The sequence below is a fragment of the Carettochelys insculpta genome, chromosome 16 (genome assembly GCF_033958435.1).
Source record: "Carettochelys insculpta isolate YL-2023 chromosome 16, ASM3395843v1, whole genome shotgun sequence".
Classification (NCBI taxonomy): Eukaryota; Metazoa; Chordata; order Testudines; family Carettochelyidae; genus Carettochelys; species Carettochelys insculpta.
The window spans coordinates 35,104,889-35,120,531 of record NC_134152.1 but is presented as its reverse complement, the minus strand read 5'-3'; the positions used below and the strand labels follow the sequence as shown (position 1 = coordinate 35,120,531).

At 43.5% G+C, this 15,643-nt stretch overlaps 1 protein-coding gene across 2 annotated transcripts in view; it reads right to left on the bottom strand.

The window, feature by feature from the left end:
• LMF1 (lipase maturation factor 1) overlaps window positions 1-15,643 on the bottom strand; it is a 359,674-nt gene that overhangs the window by 10,547 nt on the left and 333,484 nt on the right. For both annotated transcript variants that reach the window (XM_075010688.1, XM_075010687.1), the window contains one exon: window positions 12,271-12,383. In XM_075010688.1, coding sequence (XP_074866789.1) covers window positions 12,271-12,383 — 113 coding nt within the window. The remainder of the gene's footprint in view (window positions 1-12,270; window positions 12,384-15,643) is intronic.

Here is a 15,643-nt window from a genome sequence, read left to right as displayed (position 1 = left end):
TCTTACTGCAGTGACAACAAAAACTCATAAAATGCAGAATTAGGGCTAACAGCCAAGCTCTGTCAGATGCTCTTTGTAACACAACAGTACCATCCAAAATGACAAGATCAGTCAGTATCTCAGCAATAATGACTGAAATGAGAGGTTCAGCCCAAGCACCCAAACAGAAACCCCTTGGAAACCATACTAGTTGAGAGAGGCCAGTGATGCATACATAACGCACGCTCCTGCCTGTCTGTGAAAGCACACTCACTCCATCATCCTGCTCGTGCTCAGGCCGTGAAATCATATGACCTTGGAGGGGGAGGGGAAGACTAAAAATAATAAGCATGATTTCTTAAATCAATATTCTACAATTCATCCTGCCAGATGCCCAGTAGCAGCTGTGCCCTAGCACTTTTAAGATTCGATCATATATCAGCCTATTATGACATCTTCCAACTGGATGTGTTAAAAATTAGCAGTAATATTCAAGTTGTTACAATCAAGGCCTAAATCTCCCAGACAGCTGTAATTAGTTCCAGAGGGTGCAGCTGTCTCCCTGGAACAGCTGAGAGGTTTTGGAGGGAAAAAAACAGGAATGGTGTTTTCTGATGAAATTAATGGCCTGACAGGGCACTTGGGGTATAGAAAAGAAACTAAAACATGAGTCTTCTTTTCATTTTGTTTTTTTATCTCAAGGTTTCCCACTCAGTTGTAAATCAGTGGGTATGCCATGCTGGAAAGTTTAAATTCATTAAATCAGCAAAGCCTCCGTCATAGGCTTTCTTGCTTATTCTAGTGCCGTTGGCAAGAGAGTTCACGATTAATCTTAACCAAAAGCAATTTAAAAATAATGGAAGTTTTATAGGTTGTTTTTCTTCTTCCACTGCTCTCTTTTTATTTGAGGTACGGTACTTCTACAGCTGCTGTTACCCCTAGCATCTCAGCGCTTCAGACTCTTTAATGTATTTATCCTCACAAAGCTGCTCGGAGTATGTCAGTGCTATTATCCCCATTGCACAGATTGGAAAACTGAGGCTCCAAGAGACAAAGGGACTTGTCAAAGGTCACAGAAGAAGACAGTAGGGAACGGAACCCAGTTCTCCCCAAGCTAGTAGTGTAGTTGCTGGACTATCCTTCAACCTCCAAGAAAAACAGACCTGAGACGTAGCCATTGAACTAATGTTTTCCAAGGTGAGGGAGAACTCTTGTGGCTGGGAGTAGACGAAGGACTATCTGGAGGGTTGCAGAATACTGGCTCGTGGAAATTTCCGTTGGGCAGCCCAGCTACTATGGCAAGACTGAAGGTTGCGTAAGGGCATGTTGGGCCAAGTGGGTCTCAGCTCTCAAAAGTTTGGGAGCAGTTAAAAAGCCATAAAGGGACCAATTTAAGATTGAGTATTCTGACCTCCTGCACAACACAGGCCACCAAATCCCAGCCAGTGAGTCCACTAACTTCATCTATTTGTGGCTGAACTAGAGCAGGGGTGGCCAAGCAGTTAGAGACTAAGAACCAAAACAGTTGTGGACAGAGTGCAAAGAGCCCCATACTATATATTTATTTTTATCTATCCACCTCGAGATATAAATAGATATATAGATAGATAAAATAATTACATAATACTTTGCTTAATGCCCTCCTCCTCTCCCAGAGCCAGGCACTCCCAGTCCCCTGCTCCAACCGAAGCCCCCTCCCACAGAATCAGGCACCCTCAGCCCCCTCCCTGCCACCACTCCAAACCAATGCCCATTTTGTCCGGAACTCACTGGAATCACCAACATGCACTGCTCCCTCCAGGCCCTGGGGTGGGAGTGGTGGTAAGCAGGAGCCATGTTTCATTGTTCAAAGAGCTGCATGCGGCTTGAACACCGCGGATTGGCCACCCCCTAAACAAGAGTATTTCTAGCATCAGTGGGGCTCTGGCTGGGGGAAGGTGTTTGTCCACATGTATCCACTGCGGGACCAAGAACAGTTTGTCTGAGGATTTGGAAGAAGTGACATTATTCAGCCTGGAACGTCTGTAACTCTCAGGAAAGCAGGTATTCAATGCACACTGGGTGATCAGAGGCTTTGGTAAGAGCCCTGCAAATCCACAGACATCTGCTTTACATCTGCGGGTATCCACACCCACGGTTATGGATGGGGATATCCACAGCTCATTTTTGCAGACACGGATGCAGATACAAATTCTGTATCCAAGCAGCACTCTAATTATTGGGACCAGCCCAATATTAGGAGGGGCTTTGTCTTATATCGGCAACTATGGAACCCCGCCCCCCCCAAATAAAAGTGCTCCAGTTTTTCAGACTTGTTATCTGCCTACCCTAATAGATGCTACTAACTGAATCACAGAAACCAATGGTGACAACTGGTCTGCCCTCCTTTCTCATGTTCTTGCTTATTTCAAATGGGATGCGTAAGAGGTACCATGACAGGAGGTTACAGTGGCAGTGAAGCACTGCCTATTTATCAGAGACAGCTCGAAAGTGGAATTTGTCATCCTGTTAGGAATTCAGCTATTTCAAAATTTGCTATTGTTTCTGGAAAACCGACATAAAAATTCTAAAAATCCCTTCATTTTGGAAATATTGACTCATTTCTTTTTGATAATGTCAAAATGTTTCATTTTTGTATGTTGAAACATTGCATGTTATAGATTAAAGATAATACATAGATTTAACAGGGTCTTTATATTAATATATTTATATAATTTATATATTTATATAATTAAAAAGTCAAAACAAAATGCACTGAACTAATGAATAGTCACAGAGAGGTAGCTGTGTTAGTCTGTACTTTTGTTTTGTGAGCTAATGAAGTTGAAATGAAACATTTATCCTATCAATATGAAATAAGAAAGCCCAAGTAACCCATTTTGATATTTTTGTCAAAACCTGAGTTGAAATTGACATGTTTTCACAAAACACTTTGCTTTTGGCCAAATTGCATTTTTTTTATGAAAAATTATGTTGAGATTTTTTTGACAAGCTCCACTAGCAATAGAAATGGAGGAAGCTGTGGTTTTGAGTTTATTCAGACTGACTCCCATCCATACGTTCAGCGTTAATGTTCTGTGTATCTCACACGCACAAAGAGATTGTATAACAACCATGTTTTCCCAAATCACCATATAAATCAAGCAAATGTAAAATGGAAGTATCACAGGAAACAGCAAAACTCGAAGGGGAACCACTTGAGGGATGAAGGGGGGAGACTCTACTGCCTCCACTCTGAGTTTTGTACTGGAGGTCTGCTCACACTTGCACCCGATGGAGCTTTTATTTGCAACACAGCTTGAGTGTAAGGGTGTGTCTACATTACCCAGGGTCGATCTTCCGGAGTTGGACTTCATGTGCCTAGCAGAGATATGTGAAATCGAACTATCTGGGATCAGCAGTCGATCCCTGTACTCCTTGATATCGCAAGGACTAAGGGAGGTTGACGGGAGACTTTCTCCCGTTGACTTCCCTCTGCGTGAACGGCCAGGTAAGTCGACTGTAGCTATGCAATTGCCATAGTTAGAATTGTGTATTTGCAATTGACTTCCCTGCCTAGTGTAGACCAAGCCTAAGGCAGCACTTGAACAGAGCAGCGTGAGCATGGGCAGGAGGGCTAGGTGTGAGCTCTCCCAGCGCTCTTGGTAAACCACCTCCACAAAGGGAATAGCAACCTGTGCTGGGAGCAGGGCTCCCAACACTGCAGCCTGTTTTACACTGGTGCTTTACACTGATTTTACACACCCCTGGGCCAGAAAGTTACAGCCCAGTAAAGTTACAGTGTAGCCTTAAACTCTTATAGATATGTTGGGAATGTGTGAACAGCACAGCCTTTGGGGCAAGGAGTCAGTTTTGGAACAGAGGCATATAACAAAAATTTGTCATTAAAGGAAACTAGGGATTGTTAGATGATCCTGACAGCATTGGGAGGTATTCCCATAAAAAGATAAGGAACAAAGGTAGGAATAAATGGTGAGAATGGAGAGAGTTAAATGCAGGAGTCCAGTCTTCCCTGTAAGCTGAGGACGTGGGTGGCCATCCAGGAGAGATTCAGGGGCTGCTCAGTTGATTAGCAGAATGCTCACAGCGTGTGTTTCTATTGGCGGTGCACATTTGCACATGCTTTGGTGCCCATGAGAAAATTTATTCTGCCCATGGATGGAAAAATTAGAGAGCACACTGGTGATGTCCCCCTTGGGTATGTTCTGGGATCAGGGCCATTCAATGTATTGATAGATGAAAATGATTTGGAAAAAGGGGAATGCAATGAGGTGGCAAAATTTGCTGAGGATACACAATGACAAGATCGTTAAGCCAAAATCTCACTGCAAATTGCTGCTGGGTGACTGGGCAACACAGTGGCAGATGATATTCAAGCTTGGTAAATGCCAAGAAATGATGCACATGACAAAATATAATCCTAACTATACACATGAAATTATGAGGTCTAAAATTAGCCAAACACATCAATAAAAAGATGTTGGAGTCATTTTGGATAGTTCTTGGAAAATGGGTGCTCAATCAAAAAAAGCTAACAGATTGGCGTGAATCATTAGGAAAAGGAGAGTTAATAAACCAGAAATATCATATTGCCTCTATGTCAATTTAGGGTATTCCCATGTTTGAATATTGTATGTAGATTTGGCCACACCATCTCAGAAAGGATATATTCGATTTGGAAAAGGGTACAGACAAGGGCCACAGAAGTAATTAGAGGTATGAAACTCTTCCGGATAAGGAGAGATTAAAAAGCCTGCGACTTTTCAGCTTTGAAAAGAAATGACTAAGGGGAGAATATGACAGAGGCCTATAAAATCTTTGGGGAAGAGGCCTGGGAAAAAGAGTGGAGTGAGGGGAGAGCCTGGGGCAGAGCTGGGAATAAGCGCCCCCGCCCCCCTGCGACTAGAGGGGAATTTGGCGCCTATGGGCCACACATACCACAGATGTCGCCAATGTTGGTGTGTAGTATAGATATTGGCCAAGATCTTACCTTGTATTAGATACACAGTTTGCTAACACACTTTAAAAATAAAAACAATTTATCCTAAATGGAGCTCTCCTGATTTATGACTGCGGAGGATCGGCTCCACATATGTTAAGTCCTGTGGTTTCTAAAGAAACAGGAAATAAAACAGACTGAACATGAACACTATGTAATACTAACCTCTAATGCTCTTCTGGTCAGATTGAAAGATATTGCCTAAAGGAATAACACTGAGTTTCAGGTTCTAGTTTTTCTTGTCTTTTCTTTTCTTTTCTTTTTTTTTTTTAAATGTGTTTTGAGGCTTCATCAACAAAAGTTTACAATGACTGGACAAAACTCAAGGGAAAACCCACAGGTTTCCAAGCAAGTGGCTCACAGAAATTAAAAAAGAAAGGCTGTCATTTGAAAAATTTAACATGGGAATGACGGAACACTGAAAGGCAGAAACGAAAACATTTTCCCTCTTTCTGTAAGCAAAATCCATTTTTGTTGCAGTACTTTTTCCATGATGGTATGTTAAAACACTTATTAATTTCTTAGTTGAAATCCTACCGTTTAGATTTAAGATGGTTAATGTTTTATGAACTATCCACTGAACAATAATACATAGTACATCTACATTCCAATAACATCACTTCGCTTGAAGTAAAGTTTCACACTCAATTAGGCTGCGCATTCAACAATGCATTCATTTTTAATCAGTCACCTGTTTTTCATTTTACATGTATCACACTTGAAAAAATACTATAATTTTTAGAGTTGTAAAGAAACCTACAAACTTTGGTCTCAGAAATTTCATTTCGAAGGCATTAACTCATTTTGAAAGTCCCTTGGCTATTTTAGGTGTAGAGTTTCCATTAGCAGAATAAACTCCATGGAGTATGGAACTTAATGTTCTTATGGAAAACAGTCCCTTCCCCTAATTATTTAGTCTAGCAGGGAATGAAAATAATTAAATCTCAAAATTCCCTTTAGAATGGAGGGAAAGGAGTAGGAAAATGAGAATTTTTCCACTCAGCTACTGAAGTGGAACAGAACGTTGGTGGGCAGAATAATTAGCTTTAAGGTGGGGAGAGAAGGTGGGTTAAAGATTTGGAGCAGTCAAATGGAGGCTGGAGCATATAGGTTAGTAGAACCTCTCAGCCTGTGCATTGACTCACTGGTGCCTATGAGACCAAAAAGCATTTATCTTTCATTTTCAGCTCTTGCCATCAAGATTCATATTAGGATGTGGGCAGGAATGGTGCCTCTACCCTCTGTTTGCCAGAAGCTGGGAATGTCTAAGAGCAGATGGGTCACTTGGGCTATGTCTACATGGCAGAGCTATTTTGGCATACTGGAGTCACCCTGAAATAGCTACTCTGTGTCTTTGACATGTGCCTGTTGTTTCGAGATTGTTTTCCAAATAACAGGTATGCTATTTCCGCATCCCTGTATTCCTCGTCACGGAAGGAGTAAAAATGCCTCAAAATAGTGCATTATGTTGAACTACACTCAAAATAAGCTATACAATTTGTGTAATGCAAATTGTGTAGCTTATTACAGGTTTCGGTGGCCATGTAGATGTAGCCTTGATAACTACCTTTTCTTTTCATTCCTCCTGGGGCACTGGGCATTGGTGACTGTTGGAAGACAGGAAACTGGGTTAGAGGGACCCTTGGTCTGACCTGGTATAGGCGGTCTTATGTTAGGTTTTCAGGTTTTGTGCAGAGGGGCAGGCGGGGGGGCAGGAGGACCTTGTAAAACCAGAAAGGAACCTAGTAATTTAGTGTTCCTGAGCGTTTTGTGCTCAACTTGTGACACTTTAAAGAGACCTGACAGACAGTGGGTGTGTACTCAGTATTTTCTGCATATCAGAACTCTTCCAGAAGTCTCCAGAGCCCAAAAACATTAACATCCAAACGTCAGCAATGACTTTGTAAAACCTTGTCTAAAATGAAGCATTATTAGTCTGTGATGTACAAGTTCTGTTCGGATTAGAAGGGCAAAAGCCAGTTTAAAAGCATATATTGAACAGGGAATCATGACTTCTGTTTCTCCACCTATCATACATAAGGGCTGTGTCTACACTAGCACCTTTCTTTGACGGGGGCATGGTAATCAGCTTGATTGGAGAATACTAATGAAATGCTGCGATGAACACACAGCTCTTCATTAGGTTAATTCTCCCTACGGCACCTTCGAAGTTGCAGATGTCATAGTGCTGGCATGCTGTGTAGCCATGGGCACTTTGAAATACCCATGCAATTCTGAAGTGCCCTTTTTGGGCGTAAGGGCACTTCAAAGTTGCGCTAGTACTATGAAGTGCCCATGGCTACATGGCATGCAGGCACTTTGAAGTTTGCAACTTCAAAGTTGCTGCAGGAAGAATTAAGCCTAATGAAGTGCTGCATATTCATCATACACTTCATTAGTATTCTCCAATCAGGCTGATTACCAGGCCCCCTTCTTGAAGGGGGCTAGGGTAGACACAACCAAGATGATCAAAATGAGAGAGTTAAAGGAATATATGTTTAATTATTTCTGTTCTTTTTCCTTTCAGTTCAGGTGGAACAATTAAAATACATTAGTCAGTTTCTGGTAAATTTCACTCAGATTTTTCTGCCTGATCATGTTTGGGTCTCAGTGTGAACTGCACAGGGGATTCTCTATGTATTCATGGGCAGCCTCATTGATTTCAACAAGACTAGGCCTGGGTACAGCCGTCCAGCTATGTGGGTGCAGGAGCAGGGACTTGGGAAACAAGTAATATGGGGTAATGTTTCAATCTGGACAAAAACTTGGCTAACTTTGAAATTAAAGAAATCATGCAGAAGTTTTAAAGCAGAACAAACACTGGATCAAATCTGCTGCTGACATTGCTCCTTTAACAACTCTAACTGCATATGCTAGAAGTGCACATTCAGCAGAATTCTGCTACGGCATGAGATATAAGACAGGAAAACTCTCCATTCTAGTTTCATTAACCATTCTGAGAGAAGCGCAAACAATAAACAAACAGCATCAATGAGCAAAAATATACTAGGGCAAGTTTTGTTGTCTAGGTCAGAACTGAATTTAGGAAACTGATTCAGATCTAGATCTTTGCTGTGGCCTAAAGAGCTTAAAGCCACCGGGGATGCATGAACATGGGAATCTGGAGTAGTAGAGAGATAATTTTACCTCTTGTACATGGCACTGGTGCAATTGCTGTTGAAACACTGCATCCATTTCCAGCATCCAGAACGCAAGAAGGATGTTGATCAATTAGAGAGAGTGCAGAGAAGAGCCACAGGAATGATTAAAGGATCAGAAAACCTGCCTTACAGTGACAGATACAAGGAGCTCCATTTATTTAGCTTAAAAAGAGAAGGTTAAAAGGGGACTTGATTACTCTCTATAAAAATCTACGTGGGGAACAAATATTTAATAGTGGATTCTTCAATCTAACAGAGAAAGGTATAAACAAACACAGACCAATGACTAGAAGTCGAAACTAGATAAATTCACACTAGAAATAATAGTGACAGCAATTAACCAGAGAAACAAATTTACCACATGTGGTCGTGGATTCTCCATCTCTGACAATATTTTGGATCAGTTTCTAGAAAAGATCTGCTCCAGGAATTAACTGGGGGAAAGGGCTCTGGCTTGTGTTATATAGAAAATCAGACTACATGACCATAATGATCTCTTTTAGCATAAGGATCTATGAATCAAACACTCCTGAAATTCAGGAAGTCCAGATCCAAACCCAAACTTTGACAAATTTCAGAGTATTCTATATGGGATCATTAAAGGGAAGTTCAAGTGAAAAATCTGGACCTGCACCCACACCTGGATCCAGATCATGGGTGTGGATTTGAACAAAAAACAAGGATTTTAATTATTATTTTTCATTGTTCTAAAATACAGGGGACACCTCAGAGTACAGTTAGAAAGCACCCAGTCAAACAGCTGCTTATACTGGGGATAAGTAAAAACTGCAACTACACTGGTATAACACTGGCATCATTCAGTGATGAATCAAGACAGTGCTTTAAGACTAAGGACGCTATCACACAGATGGCATCAAAGCAGCTGCATGATCACACTCTGGACCCACCCAGAAACCATCTACATCCCTTCACGTAATACGGAATGGTCATTACAGAAGGGAGACAGAGAAATGCTAATGTTGATCATTTTAAAAAATACATTTAATCTTCTACTTTCTCACCTTCTGCAAAACACAGAACTGATCACAGTCTGGAAAGAAATTAATATTAATCCAACCACACCCCCCATTACTATTCTCTTGTTTTTAAACTCATCCTGCATCCAGTTGTATTTTTTTAATGAGATAACTGGAAGATGCAACCATGCCTGTTAGGAACATCCAACAAAGCAAGAAACCAAGTGTCTTTTCCTTTGATTCTTAAGTTGTTACCGCTTGTTGTAAGGAGTTTTTTTAAACAATCTTGGTGCAGGAACAATGTTTATGGCACTGGGGGTATCCTGGCAATAAACAGCTTTTGTGATTATCAAACACTTTTGTGTTTAATCAACTGCAAGAGCTGTTTATTGCCCACAGCTGTCAGATAGTAACAACTTTTGTTTGCTGCCAACAGGGGTGCCTGATTCAAGCGTAAGAGCTTCATATTCTTGGAGCAACCCCTGAAGCAGTCAGCTTTTAGGACCTTTTAAAACAAGGAACAATGCTGGAAAACTCTAAGGACAGGTCTTCACCTACTTGGAGATCAGGGCAGTGGGGTGATCGATTCCTCAGGGATTACTTCAGCATGTCTAGTAAAGATCCAGTAAATCAACTGCTGATCATTACCTTGTACTCCGTCAGAATGAGTAGCATAAGGAAAGTGAGTGGGAGAGTTTCTTCCATTGCCCCCACCACCTTCGATGGAGACCCCACGGCAACTCAACCTAAGGTCCAACAACTCCAGCTATGTTATTCGTATGCCCATAGAGCCTCACTGCTGCTGCTAACGACCGTCTCTCAAGATGAAAAGGGGTCATAGGATAGAGTTATGTGCCTTAAGGTCAACATTGCCCCATTATGTAGACCTGCCCTAAGGGTACATTTGCACTTCAGTAAGACTCATGACATGGCCACATCCAGCTCAGGTCAGCTGAAGTGGTTGCATGGGTCTGTAACTTTGCAGTGTTGATGTTCTGATTTCGGCTAGAGCCACGAAGGAGAAGGAGGATCCCAAGCCCTGGGCTCCAGCCTGAGCTCGAATGGCAGCACTGCAATTTTAAAGCTTTGCAAGCCTGAGTCAGCTGACCCCATTTGGCGCTGTGAGTATTGAGATGCACCCATGGGGTGAACTCCATTCAGTTCAAGCCCAGGCATTCAGACTCTGGAAGTGGAGTGTGGAGAGATCAGGGACAGGAAAGCCACTGGCAAGGATCAGGCTCCGTGAGTAGGGCTGCTCCATGATCCTCAGGTGGCTGTTATTCCAGCTCGTGCTTGCCAGTTGTGCATTAACATGAATTCAGGCCCATCCCCGGCAACTTGTCCCCAGGGCTCCTGTAATGGCATCCCTGTGAGGTCAGCTAGCCAGCAGTGCCCCAATGCAATCCAGCTAGAGGACACAGATTGGGGTGTCTTTGATAGACGGGGTAATTTCCAGCAATCCCCTTGAAAAACGCTTCTTGAGGAAGGGTCGGTATCTCGGACCTGCCCTAAGGGCTTGGATGATCACAGGAGTGAACAATGTGGCAGACGAGAACAGTCTTGTGGGACAACGCATGTGAAGAGGAATTCCTGGGAAATACTGAGGAGGATGCAGATGCCCTCTGCCGGTTATGCAAAACCCTGACCTTTGAAAGCTATCTCTGAGGAGAAAACCACTGTCTGCTCATGGCCTGCTCTGGAAGGCTGGAGATGAAAGGGCCAAGCTCCACCCAGAAACCAAGCGCAACCTGACCAGCTTCTTCTGAGACCATTGTGAGCTGGTGACCACAGATAAACTCTTGGAGGGGCTTAAAAGGGGTGATGACTGCCAGAGCTCCCACTGGAGCTGCAGGGTGAACACTGATAAACTTGTTAGCATGTGTGTCAGTTCCTTCAGTGTTTTTCATAGGTTTTCTCTGTCATATCTTCACCATAAGAAAAGATGAAATAACCTGTCACTTCTCACAACTATTCACAGCCCTCCAAGCATAAACCGTGTGCAGACGCTGACCTGGTTAGGCAGTCTGGTTTGGTTGCAACAACACCTGATAGGCACAGTATAGGGAACTAGAAAAATCTCCAGACAGGAGCATAAGTGCTAGAACTCAGGGTGCTTCCCTACTCCCTGGTTCAAAGTGGTTTCCATCATATCCAGGGTTTGCAGTTTCATTCACTCTCAGTACCCACCCTAAACAAATTGCTCTAGCCCCACCCCGGCCAGGAGTGTGAGAGACTCAGGAGAAAGGATGGGCACCGAGCTGGCAACCGAGTGTGGCTGCCTTTGCAAGACCGTAGGAAATACAGAACTGTGAGATGCCCTCCCGCCCCTGCAGGAGCTAGCAATGTGCTCTGTGCTATTAAATAACGTAAGAAGCTGCACAGACATGGGCTTCAATGGCTCAGTCATGTTTTGCTTAAGGAACATCTAGTAGATCAGTGGTAAAGTTCACAAAAACCCTTGGAATGATGGAGTAACCAAATTACACCAGAAAACAGGCTTCACATTCTGCTTCACGTCCCTTTAGTACTTCCCAGGGAGACTGGTTGGGCAGGCGACAGAAGTGATCTGTTCCTCATTTGTAAAGCGAATGCAGGCAGGTCTAATCAGAGCCGAGAAACCCTCAGTAAACATTATTAAAGTGGTATCATTCGGCAGCAAGGGACGTTCTGAGATATCCCAGTGTGCCTTTTGCAGGGATAATTAATGGAGGTTCCCCGAGAACTCACTTGGATTACATCCAACAAGTCATTATTTTGGTCTAACAGATCTATTGATTGTGTAACTGAACAAACTGTGATATGAGCCAATAATATGATTCAAACAATAAACTGGAATTTATAGGAACTCTGTTACATTTGCGAGTCTTCTGGCTAGGGGTAATACTCCATGCACAAGGTAACGTAAGCCTCTGTTCTCTGTAATAGGGCACTGCCGCTACTTGCTTCACATTGCTATTGGAAGGGAAGGTCAGAAATTCTGAAGAGAATAAATATATATTCCCAAACCTTGTCCACCACCCAAGTAGAATCCCAGACGTGGTGACACCAAAGATTAACCTGTTTTCTGGGTTCTGCTAGACAGAGCCGTCCCATCAACAGGATGAGGTGGGACCTCCTATCAATTGGCCATGTGACCTTTATAGAAACAGCTTACCTGGGTGGTGCCTTGTCCTGAAAGGGATTGAACGCTATCAGTGACAAAGCTGCTTCTTCATTGGCCAGCAGCTTCCCAGCCAAGTGGATTATCCATTCATTCTGTTCGTAGGTCTGACGGACACGAGGCATGAGGGGAGAAAAGCAAAGCAAAGCAAAAATGTTAGATTGTTGGACAGGGAATAGGTACTAAGGAATCTCCTGTGGTCTCTACCACCTGCTGGACTTGCTGGGCCTCAGGTTGGAACCTTCGGAGTTTGCACTCAGCAGAGATTTCTGTCTGAGTCAAACCAGTAAGCCTTATACTAGATTCATCTCAATATTCCTTGCATGCTGCTACACTGGCCAAGCCCAATACTGCTGCTTTGTGAAGGTCTGTAGCACATGATCTGCCACAACAACTCTAGGAATCATTGTCTTCTACTGAGCTCAACAGACTTAATAGCAAAAATGGAGGTCTAAGAATTAAAGATTGAACCTCTCTAATCCAGCACACACTCCTCCGGCAACATCCGTAGTCCTGCATGATTTTAGTTAGCTGGACGTCCACTTATGGGTTGGCCAAGTTTCCCGCAACCCCATAAAGTTTCTGTACAGCCATCAGTCCTAGCTCTCAGCATTCTGTGCTGTTATTTACCTGTAATTTACCCCAAAATATCTTCAAAGAGCCCAGTAAGGAGTGAAAGTGTTGGTAATGTGCTAGTCAATATTGACTTCCCATGATCCAGAAATTTCTCTCATCTGGCACTGGTCAGGTCCCAAAGGTGCGAGACTAGAAAGGTTCAACCTGTAGTTAAATGCATAATAGCTTATACCAGGGCCAGCATACCCTGGCACAGATGCCAAGAGTAGCATGTGAGCCTATTTTTATTGGTACCACTTAAATGGTAAAGCTCTGTATCTTAATTTATTAACAAAGCTGTTGTACGTAGGACTATTGGTGACTTGAAAAAGCATCACTGGCACTCAGACTATACAGAGAGGTCGAAAGGTCAAATTTCAGCACTGTGCCTCGGAAAGATTGCTGACTCCTGGCCTGTATGTAATCATCAATGCTAGAATCCATGTGTTACAGCACGGAATGTCGACAAAAGCACAGAAAGAGCCCCTTTCCCTTTCTGAAACCTTGAATTCTTAGCCATCATCCGGCAACCCTGCTTCATACAGGACTTATTTGAATGTTTGGTCTGAACGGTGCATCTTTGCTAGCGCAGCACTTTCCCTTAACATTTTGTATGTTTATGAAGCCTACCCCTGTCACTGTTGCATAACTGTGCTCCATTACAGGACACAAGATATACGAGGAGAGTATCGTATAAAGAGGACGACGCATCTATTGCCCTGGGAGACCTGAGAGGAAGGTTCCTTCTGAGAAGTGGTTTTATTTCTCTCCCTTTTCTCCCATCTTTAACACGGTGGTTTAGAATTTGTAGCCTTTGCACATGAAGTGAGTTCTGAAGGAGAGGATGTATGCCTGGCACATCAGATACACTCTCTAGTGCCAGCTGTAATTTCAAACATATGCGTGGGGTAAACATTGGAGAGCGACAAACAGTATGCTTTAACAAATCCATCGCATCTACATGGGGCCATGAAATCTCTCCAAGGGAAATGTATATTGAATACTTCCTCTGGGTCTGCAAGAAGTAGAAAACACCTTCCAATTTTTCTGCACGCAGAGAAAAACAAAACATCTGGCCTCGTTTCAAATGACAGCAGTAAGAGGGGCCACAGGCACATGGACTAGTCAGAGTGATGCTGAAATTATGGTGTCATATTTAAAAGGCTTACCCTTGCCGTTTTCCAGCACAAAAGCATGTAGAGGTGCCAGCAGAATGCAGGAACAAGGCAAAGACGCCAAAGCTACCATCATCTAATTGCTGATGGTGACAAAGCACCTGCCTGCTCACTGCATGTACTGGCTCTACAACCACACAAAGCTATCGACAGACAACTAATCTGCAAGCAGGTATGGATTTCAGCATCCAAGCAGCAACATTTCCTCCCCCTCTTTGCCCACCTTTGCTTTTATTATGTGATACAACCATATAATGCCTTGCACTCAAGCACAACTTAGCTGAAGTTCTCAAAGTGCTTGATAAAAAGGAGAATGGGTGAGCATCATCATTCCCATTTTGCACATAGGGGCACTGAGGCACAGACCTGAAGCAACTTGCCAATGCCACTCAGGAGTCAGAGTCAGGATAAAACCTGCATCTCCCAACCCCCAACTTGGTCACTCTGTTTGGAGAGGCAGCAAGATCCAACTGTGCTCCTCCACGATTGGAGATCCTCTTGGCTTTCTACACTAACAAAGGCGCACTCAGGACTTCCTGCTCCAGACATGATGATACCACAAAACTGAGGGCAAAAGCAATAGGTTTGACTCAGCCTGGAATGTCTTTGTTATTCCCACTCATGCTCTTTGAGTAGCAAGAGTCTAGGTTTCGTTAGTCCAGTCATGCACTTGTGGGAAGTGTCATTATGCATTGAAAAAGCCAGGTCCACAGAGCCTTCTACGGAACCACACACGAGGTAAAGTATGAACATTGGTGCTGCATGGACATTAGACCCCATCCCACTCCTTCAAACCCTTCCTAGGGTCCCAAGCAGCACTGTCCAGGTGAGACCTCTCTGCAACGTGAGGGCAGTTCAGCCTCGTCAGGGAGATACCAGCAATGACTGTGCTAATCATTGCGCAGCCTTCCCAGAGCTCTGTCAGGAATTGGAGCCAGACCCACCAACTCATCGCATGCTGGCTACCTAACAGACACCAGCTGCCAATAGCTTCCAGCTGCTGCTCAGTGGATCTGAACGGATGACTACAAGGTGAAAGGCTCCACTTCCTGTTACCAACTTCTGAGCCCATCATTTCCTTACCTGCTCATTTCAGAAACCAAATGTTAGGCTCCCGCCATTGGCACATAGGCAAATATCTGCCAGCACCTTCCCCAGCGCCTAGATAGGCCGAATCTAGGCATGATGTAAACTGTAGTGGAAAAAGTTGAACGGTTGGGACCCAAATTATTCTCCGGCTGAAACAGGAAGTCAATGGGACCTGACTCCATGCATCTGAAAGCAGAACCAGGCTTCAGGCTCGTCAGAAAGTTGGCGTAAGAAGCCATTATAGGGTGAATTGTCCCAATCTAGCAATCAGTGTGGGATGGGGGATGCAGAACGATTGTAACTTCAACTCATTTGGTACTCCACATGGACCAATTTCCACTTTGAGATAAGGAACCGCACTGAGTTAATAGATCCTGTTCTGCTCTTAGCACACTGCCTTGACAGCCAAGATCCCTCTGCTGGATTCAGTGACATTACACCAGACTACGAGTAGGAATAGAATCAGGCCTGGCCTGGGACTTACACCA